The sequence below is a fragment of the Physeter macrocephalus genome, chromosome 12 (assembly GCF_002837175.3).
Source record: "Physeter macrocephalus isolate SW-GA chromosome 12, ASM283717v5, whole genome shotgun sequence".
NCBI classification, from domain to species: Eukaryota; Metazoa; Chordata; class Mammalia; order Artiodactyla; family Physeteridae; genus Physeter; species Physeter macrocephalus.
In genome coordinates, this window is record NC_041225.1 from 55144913 (window position 1) to 55154873 (window position 9961).

Sequence of the window (9961 nt, forward strand, 5' to 3'; positions counted from 1 at the left end):
CTGCCTTCCAAAATATAACTTAGTTTTAATAAAATGACGTGGCTAGGCTTACTTATTCTTCAGTGCAGCTTGCTTAAAGCTCAGAAAACATTTTATAGTCTTAAAGATCCTGTAGAATATCCATTAGTAAATAGTTTTGTATGCATTGTGAAATTAGCCTTCTGATTCTTTAGAGGAGTTCTTTTGCTTGTTTTGTTTTTTGACAAATAGGAATGCATCCGTTTTTAATCCCATTCAGCACAATGGTAGGGAATTTAGTACTCAAGACTGTTTCCTGCAAGCCTAAATTTAAAGCTCAAAGTGAGGACAATACATAAGGGAGTGAATGTGCAGTTTTTAACATTTGGCAGAATTTTATTTTCATTATGCAAACCACAGAAAGCGAAGCTGGGTAAAATCTCGAATGTTAAGCATCTGAGAATATAGTGGTTTTCGCCTAAAGGCAACTCTTAATGGTGGTGGGGTTGAGGGGAGGATGGAGAGGCTGGGGATTTAGCTCACTAAAAGAGAAAGTGAGTTAAAGTGAACTTAGGATAACTTGACTAGTAATTGATGCAAGACGTCCACGTTTGACTCTGTCGTACGGAGGGTTCAAGGTTGTGTATAGAAAGGGGCACAGAAGAAGGGTGAATCTAGGGCGGGGGGGTGGGTTTGGGGCGGGAAAGAACCGAAGGGAGGGTGGGTTTCGGGAGCGGCAGCGATGGGAGAAAGCGCGCTGGAGGCAGGAAGCGCGCGCCGAGCCTCCTGCCGGGCCGGGCGCGCTGGCCCGGAGCCAGGGCGCGGTGGTCGAGGCGGGGAGACGAACTCTGAGGGAGGCGGCACCCGGGCGGCAAAGTCCGGTGCTGGCCGAGGCGCCCGGCGGAGCGCACTTGTCTCCGTTTTTAAGAGGTGCTCAGGGCGCCGCCGCGGTGAGTTGACCGCCCGGCGGGAAGAGGCGGGAACCGCGGGGCGAGCGGCGCGGGCTCCTCCCCCGGCGCCTCGGCTATCTGGGTCAGGACAAGACGGCCACGGCGTCGGACCTCTGTACCCGCTGGCTCCGGGACTACTGTCCGCCCGCCGCTTTGCTCCCAGCACCCCCGTCGGCAGGTCCCCGGTGTCCGACAGCAGAGAGGCCGGCGCGGCGAGAACTGGCGCTGCGCAGGTGGGCAGTGGGCATCTCGGCTGTCCGGGGTGGGACGCGGCCGAGGATTGAGGCAGCACTTCCGGCGGCGGCCACAGCACTTCCGGGTCGTGCGGGCGTCCTCTAGGCGGTCGCAAGCCTGGGGGGCATCCTCCTCCGGGCGGCAGAGCGGGCTTGCAGCAGTTTACCCTGGCGCAACCCTCGCCCAGCCGGTGCCTGGGAAGTTTCAACCCCGGAGGTCGCCAGTATTTCCGCGCGGGCGCCCGGCGTGGGGTGCGTGGGGAGCGGGCAGCGTGCTGCCTCGGCCTGTCGGGTACCTGCAAACGCCGATGAGTTTCTGCCGGAGACACTTGCTCGCTTCTCACCTGGGCTCCCTGGGTCTTTCTTACCTTTGAAACTTCAGCAGACGTTTTTGTTTTGTTTTGCTTTGTTTTGATCAGATTCTCCACCTGTTTTACACAAAATGAAGGCTAGATTTTCAGTGGGACAAACATTTGCAAATAAGCCAAACATCAGGGAGCCCTAAATGAAAAATGATAAAATAGGAAAAAAAATGAAAACCGAAAGAAATATGAGTATTAGAATTCACTTAGAAAGTATCAAGTTATCCAGGTCGCTGTAGAGGATCTAATCGCTAATTCAAGGTCTCAGAGCAATTCCCTTGGGAAACTTAAAACTCAGGGTCGTGTATAGCCCGTATTGTGCCTTTACCCTTGCAAAAATTTTCATCCATCTTCCGAGTTTATCAGAGTTCTATATTTTATGTATTTCCCCCTACGAATCTGCTGATGAATTAAGTGAATATATAGGCTAAATATTGCTGAAGGCATTGTAAGTAACTTGGTAAAGCATAATTTCCCTTTCTAAAAATTAATTTTAAAACTAGAACATGAAAATTAAATGTTTTCTGAAGTTAATGTTTTGTGACAGGTTCTACAAAGGAATTTTAATGCAGAAATTTCAGTAGAGTCAACATTTTGATGATTTACTATTTCAGCAGAATTCTTAATTCTCACCTCGGCAAACAACGTTTAATTATGTATTACCCATTAATTTTAGATGCCAATAATTTATAATAAAATAATGTCTATTATTTTACATTATTATTAGCACCTTACAAATTGAAATGTGACAGGAATAATACTTAGTATCTGATTATCTGGTCTATATATATATATTTTTTTAAACCAAGAATCAATCTTCCTTCCTTCCTTCCTTCCTTCCTTCCTTCTCTCTCTCCCTCCCTCTCTCTCTCCTTCTTTCTTTCTTTCTTTTTGCCATGGGATCTTACTTCCCTGACCGGGGATTGACCAGGGCCCCAGCAGTGAAAGCGCTGAGTCCTAACTACTGGACGACTAGGGAATTCCCTAGTCAATATATTTTTAAATTACTGTGTTTTTATACTAAAGTGCAAGTGTCTACTACTAATGTGATAATTAAATGTATTAAAGTTATGTAAATGATGTAATATAACCTTTGAAATTATACTGCAGGCAAGCAGGTGTTCTGATTTTTAATGCGTGGCATTTTGCAAATTTTTGGCTTAGAAGCACATTCATTTTATACTGGTATAAAACTCAAACATAGCTTGAGCTATTATTCTCTAATTGTGATTATTTAAAACAAATACATGCTCCATTGATTTTAGTTTTTTTCCCAGTTGATTTTCTCAGTTCTGAAGTTATATTTCAATATGGTAGTTCTATTTTTACTTATTTAAGGAACCTCCATACTGTTCTCCATAGTGGCTGTATCAATTTACATTCCCACCAACAGTGTAAGAGGGTTCCCTTTTCTCCACACCCTCTCCAGCATTTATTGCTTGTAGATTTTTTGATGATGACCATTCTGACCGGTGTGAGGTGATACCTCATTGTGGTTTTGATTTGCATTTCTCTAATGATCACTGATGTTGAGGAGCTTTTCATGTGCCTGTTGGCCATCTGTATGTCTTCTTTGGAATAATTGTGATTATTTAAAACAAATACATGCTCCATTGATTTTAGTTTTTTTCCCAGTTGATTTTTTCAGTTCTGAAGTTATATTTCAATATGGTAGTTCTATTTTTACCTATTTAAGGAACCTCCATACTGTTCTCCATAGTGGCTGTATCAATTTACATTCCCACCAACAGTGTAAGAGGGTTCCCTTTTCTCCACACCCTCTCCAGCATTTATTGCTTGTAGATTTTTTGATGATGACCATTCTGACCGGTGTGAGGTGATACCTCATTGTGGTTTTGATTTGCATTTCTCTAATGATCACTGATGTTGAGGAGCTTTTCATGTGCCTGTTGGCCATCTGTATGTCTTCTTTGGAAAATGTCTGTGTAGGTCTTCTGCCCATTTTTGGATTGGGTTGTTTGTTTTTTTAATATTGAGCTGTATGAGCTGTTTGTATATTTTGGAGCTTAATCCTTTGTCAATGGCTTCGTTTGCAAATATTTTCTCCCATTCTGGAGGTTGTCTTTTCGTCTTTTTTATGGTTTCCTTTGCTGTGACAACTGTGGATCTTTATTATAACACTGCTTTATAACTTAGGACCCTTACAACAGTATATTCTCTTTTTCCCTTCCCAGCCTTTGGGCTATTGTTGTCCTACTTTCTTACTTCTACATATGATAAAAACCTCATGATATGTTATTGTCATTTTTGCTGTAATAAGCAAATATTTTATGAATAAATCTTAAAATGAGAAAAATGACTTTTATATTTTGCCACATGTTTGCCACTACTGGTGCTCTTCATCCTTTGTGTAGATCCAAGTTTCTGCGTGTTATTATTTTCCTTCTGCCTGAAGAACCTCTGTTAGCATTTCTTGTAGTGAATGGCTGCTGGTAATGGATTTTCTCAACTTTTCTTTGTTTAAAAAATTCATTATTTTACCCTCATTTTTGAAAAATATTTTACTGGGTGTAGAAATGCAAGTTGACAGTTTCTTTCAGCACTTTAAAGATGTCACGCTGTTGTTTTCTTGCTTGAATAGTTTCTGAGGTGATGCCTTGGAGACAGTGTCAGCTGTAATCGTATCTTTTTTCTCTGTACATAATATGTCTTTTTTTCCCATCACTGGCTGCTTTTCAGATTTCTTTATCACTGGTTTTCAGCATTTTAATAATGTTTTGCCATGGTTTGGTTTTTCTTAATTTATTCTTCTTGGATTATGTTGACCTTCTTGGATCTCTGGGTTTATAGATTTTGTCCAACCTGGAATTTTTTTGGCCATTTTTCCTTCAAATTTTTTTGTTACCCCTCCTTTTCTTCCCTTTAACTATATATGTTTTAGACTGCTTGATATTACCCTATAGGCTCTACTTGTTTTTTTGTTTGTTTGTTTTTTAGTCTTTTTTAAAAATCTGTGTGCTTCATTTTGGATGATGTCTTAGTCCATTTGGATTGCTATAACAAAATCTTGTAGACTGGGTGGCTTATATACAACAGAAATTTATTTCTCATCATTCTGGAGGCTAAGAAATCCAAGATCAAGGCACTGGCAGATTCACTGTCTCGTGGGGGCCTGCTTCCTGGTTCATAGCTGGCACCTTCTTGCTGTAACTTTATGTCGTGGAAGGAACAAGGGATCTCTCTGGGGTCTCTTTATAAGGGCCCTAATCCTATTTATGAGGGCTCTGCCTCCTAAAGGGACTCCATCCAATACTATCACCTTGGGGATTAGGATTTCAACATATGAATTTGGGGGGACACAAACATTTAGTCTATAGCAGATGGTTTCTATTGCTATGTCTTTGGGTTTGCTGATATTTTTTTTTTCCTGTAGTGTTTCTCTGCTGTTAATCTCATTTAGTAAAATTTTATTTCAGTTATTTTATTTTTTATCTTTAGAGGTTCTATTTGGTTCTGCTTAATGCCTTCTATAACTTTCCTCATCATGTTTATGTTTTCCTTTAGCATATTTTTAATATTTATGTTAAATAATGAACGTACAATCTGTAATAGTTGTTTTAAAACCCTTATCTGCTAATTATATCACCTCTGTCATTTTCCTGCTTTTTTACATGTCTAATAATTTTTGATTAGATCATCAACATTGTGATTTTATGTTGTTGAGTTCTGGATTTTTTCTATTCTTGTAAAGAGTGTTGGACTTTCTACTGAAGGCAGTTAAATTACTTGTGAATCAGTTTGATCCTTTGAAGGCTCATTTTTAATCTATTTTAGAGCAGGTCTAAATAGCCTTAACTCTAGTGTTAATTTAGCTGCATTAGCAAGCCATTACCCTTCTGAAGCCTCTACTGAAAGTCTCAAGTAACTCATACACACTCTACACTCTGGATGGTAAACACTTGAACACTTACCAGTTCTGTGTAATCTTTAGGAATAGTTCAGCTTACAGCTCCCTGGTAATTGTTCTTTCCCTTGAAATTGTTTTTTGCCTGGCTCAGTGGGGTTTCACTCTATGCATGTGCAGATTGGTATTCAATTAAAGATGCAAGGAGAAGGACTTCCCTGGTGGTCCAGTGGCTAAGACTAGATCCCACATGCATGTCACAACTAAGAGTTTGCATGTCGCAACTAATGATCCCACATGCCACAACTAAAAATCCTGCATGCCACAACCAAGATCCCGCGTGCTGCAACTAAGACCTGGTGCAGCCGAAATAAATAAATAAAAATTTTTTTAAATTAAAAAAAAAAAAAAAAAAACTCAAGAATAGCCCTATGCGTATTTCTGGAACTCTTTCTCTGCATAACTCCCTCATCTTCAGTACTAAGTGGGCACAAATTCTGGGTGCTTCAGTTTCTCTGAACTCTGATCTCTGTTCAACTCAGTGAGATTACCAGGCTCTGTTTGGTTTTCCCTTCCCTGTGCCATAGTCCAGAAATTGCCTCCAACTGGAAACCTGGGGAGATCATAGTACTTTCCTCTTTGTTTCCCTTTTATCAGGGATTAAGGGTGGCAGTGCTATAATAATTTGCTCATTGAGAAAGTGTCAGGAAAAACAAACCGAAATATTTGCAAATTTAATTTCCTGTAACAGACAGTTTACCATTATTTGTATCATTTCTCCCAAGTTGCAAACAAAATTTAATACAAGTGTTTACCTGTTTATAAAATAGGGGAAATTGATGGGAAAACAATTTTGGAAACTTCAAAGTCTGTATAAAAGCCTTATTGTATTTTACTCTCATTACAAAAGTTTATCATTGTATTTATATACTCATTGCCATTTTAAAGTCTCAGAAGGAAAGGGGGATTTATATTATTGTTTTCCTTTAGTGGCCTTCTTTAAGAACAGTGATAAGCAATAAAACTAGTGAAGAGGGGATGAAGTAAAGAAAGATTATGGTGCATTTTGTCAAAGTAGCTAAGTTTATATGCAACAAGTTTATGTTTATATGGAAGTTTATAAGTTTATATGGAAGCTTAGGCCCATGTAGCCCAAAGCTTGGGTCTTTGATGCAAAATGGTGAAAGTTCAGAAGGAGAAAGGAGTCAAAGAAATTACTTTTTTGTTACTTTAAAAATAAGTGAACATTTGAAAGAAAATAAAAACATTAAGACCTCAGACAGAAATAGAAATGTAAGAAGCAGAAGAATTCCAGGTCAGAAGAAGAAAGGTATAGCCTGCGCATACATTAGCATCTCTGCTTTCCATGTTGAATAAAAGAGATGAGGTGGTTACAAACTTGCCACAACTCTTTGTATATTTTATATCTCAAACCCCATTTTAAAACGTTTATCACTCTAAACTGGAGTAGAAAATATTAACTAGATGCCAAGGAAGAGCTTTTTCTTGGGCTTTCCTTAAAGATTAGATAAAACCCAGACATTAGCACACTAGTTAATTTTATACAAATAAAAGGTTCAGACACAGTTAAGCATAATTTGAATTCTTAAATAGTTTTTTTCAGAAATTTATAATGATGCTTTTACCTCTATCATACCCTTTAAAAATATATGGTAAAGAGTAAATTTCAGATCAGAAGTAGAATACAAATTCTGAATTAAAGTTGATACTTTACACTGGTTGTCAGTAATATCCATAAAGATAGTATTTCTACTCAGCCACATACATTACAGAGGCAATTACTCATAGTTTATTTTAGTTTGTGATTTATCAAGTGTTATTAAATTTTCTTGTGATGAGGTAGACTTGGTTTTTGTTGATTGAAAAAGCCCTAATATTTTTGTCTTGGGAAAGACAGAAACAATGTTCATTTACATTTATACTTTTAATTTTAGAAACAAAAACCAGGAAATGCCTCGTTCCACAAACAAAGAAATTATACTTGGCATCATGGTGGGAACTACTGGAATCAGCTTGCTGCTTCTGTGGTACCACAAGGTTCGTAAACCAAGGACAGCAGTGGATTTACCTAAATTTCTTTCTCTGGGTAATTCACTTGATTTGATGCCTTTGCAAGATGAAATGCCTAATGGCCAAGGAACAACAGCGATCGTTCAAGGAAGGCAACTTCAGATATTGGAGAAGTTAAATGAATTACTGACAAATATGGAAGAACTCAAAGAGGAAATCAGAGTTCTTAAAGAAGCCATTCCAAAACTGGAGGAATATATCCAAGGCGAACTTGGAGGGAAGATAACTGTTCACAAGATAAGTCCTCAGCACAGAGCTAGAAAAAGAAGGCTTGTCACAGTTCAAAGTTCAGCAGCAAGTAATAGTTCAGAGGAAGCGGAAAGTGAAGGAGGGTAAGATTCTTTAAGATGTTTCCCATGTTGAATTGATTATTTATTGCATTATTGCGATTACTTAGGTACTTTCATTATACATTCCCAGTCATATATTCTGTTACTAAGAAGGCATAAAAAGGAGTGATTATTTTGTCTTATGTTACAATTAAAACCCTATTCCATAGAGGTCAGTATTTTAGTTTAGACCTCAATGACAAAAAAAATGTAACTTACTTTTGTGCTAGGTGGCATCACATGAGTATTGAGGAAGACAGTGATTGTTTGCCAAAATGTGTTTTTATATGTGGCCACTGTGTGACCCCTTACATAAGAACTGTCCAAAAAGTACTATCTAATAAAACTTTCTGTGATGATGGAAATGGTCTAAATCTGTGCTGCCCAATATGGTAGCCAGTAGCCCCATGTGGCTATTAAGCACTTGAAATGTAGCTAGTGAAACTGAGGAACTGAATTTTTAATCTCATTTCATTGTAATTAATTTAAAATTAGCCACATGGGACTAATGGCTACTGAATTGGGCAGTGCAGACCTAAAAAGATTTGAGAATGTACAAGTGACTCAGTTTCATCCTTGCATGGGTAATTCATTGAATTCTGCAATCAAGAACATAAATAATGTTTTTTTAGGGGAAAAACAAATGATTTATGAAAAAAGGAATTGTGCCTGACTAGTGTTTCTAAGGAGTAAAATAAGCAAGTAAATAAAGATGCACCAGTGAATGTAGCATAGCCTGAAATTCTTTAAGGCAGGGACTCTATGTTTTCATCGTCGTATTCCTAACACCTATTATTGTGCCTACCACTGAGTAGATGCCAGTAACTATTTCTTGAATTAATGAGTGATCTGCTAAATAACTATAGAATTGGAAGAAAGAGAAGGGATCTGGAAAGAGGAAACAAAGTGTAGGGTTTTAAGGGTGATTTCATAGATAAAGAAGTGTAAATGGTTGATGAGGTCTTTGAGATCAATGCTAGGTCTGGAATTACTTAGCATCTTTATATAGAACTGGAGAAATAACTTATGAAAAATCTTTCAGAGAGAGAAGAGCCACAAATGCTAGATCTAGATAACAAGAAGGTCTTAAAAATTTGTGTTCCTGAACAACAGGAAAAGTTGTAGACTGGTTTTAAAATAGGCAATGAAATGGTTTTTGTTTGTTTGTTTGTTTTAATTTTTATTTATTTATTTTTGGCTGCGTTTGGTCTTCGTTGCTGGAGCAGGCTTTCTCTAGTTGTGGTGAGCGGGGGCTGCTCTTCGTGGCAGTGCACGGGCTTCTTATTGCGGTGGCTTCTCTTGTTGTGGAGCATGGGCTCTAGGTGCATGGGCTTCAGTAGTTGTGGCACATGGGCTCAATAGTTGTGGCTCACAGGCTCTAGAGCATAGGCTCAGTAGTCGTGGCGCGTGGGCTTAGTTGCTTCGTGGCATGTGGGATCTTCCTGGACCAGGGCTCGAACCCATGTTCCCTTCATTGGTAAGCAGATTCTTAACCATTGCGCCACCAGGGAAGTCCGGGCAATGAAATGTTTAAAAGGAATCTAAAATAGTTCTAAATAATTTAGAACTGTAACTCAGAAAAGACGCTTGTTAATTATTATGGGTATAGAGAACAGCAGCTTAGGACTCTGATAATGATAAAAATCCGACCATAACATTGCGCATCATTGAGAGTTACTGAAGGCAAACCAATGGTTATCTTACCTTATGTAGATCTGTGGTGTTTCCTCACCAGGAGTCCTATGTGCAGTTTTGGCAATCACATCTTAGAAGGGACATAATGGAACTAAAGACTAGCCAGAGAAAATCCACTAGACTGAGGGAAGAGATGGCAGCCCTGATGAAGGAATTTAGGCCAAAAGGATCAGTGGCCCTTAATCTTAAAAGACCCTGGTTAAGCTGAGCACAGGCTTGCTCAAGAAATTCTAGTATATAGAAAGACAGGCAACCTTTGATAAGATTAGGATAAGTTTAGGACAAATAAAAAGAAGATAGGGCTTCCCTAGTGGCGCAGTGGTTGAGAGCCCGCCTGCCGATGCAGGGGACACGGGTTCGTGCCCCGGTCCGGGAAGATCCCACGTGCCGCGGAGCGGCTGGGCCCGTGAGCCATGGCCGCTGAGCCTGTGCGTCCAGAGCCTGTGCTCCACAATGGGAGAGGCCACAACAGTGAGAG

At 39.4% G+C, this 9961-nt stretch overlaps 1 protein-coding gene across 4 annotated transcripts in view; it reads left to right on the forward strand.

Moving 5' to 3' along the window:
* The first annotated feature begins 927 nt into the window (after positions 1-927).
* The window catches only part of RMDN2 (regulator of microtubule dynamics 2), an 86129-nt gene continuing 77095 nt past the window's right edge, over positions 928-9961 (forward strand). For 2 of the 4 annotated variants that reach the window (XM_028496926.2, XM_055089123.1), the window contains exons 1-2: positions 1242-1393; positions 7324-7791. In XM_028496926.2, the coding sequence (XP_028352727.1) occupies positions 7340-7791 (452 nt within the window). In that variant the 5' untranslated portion in view covers positions 1242-1393; positions 7324-7339. Of the gene's footprint in view, positions 1142-1241; positions 1434-7323; positions 7792-9961 lie in introns of those variants that run through there. The other 2 variants (XM_028496928.2, XM_028496927.2) reach the window with 2 other exon arrangements.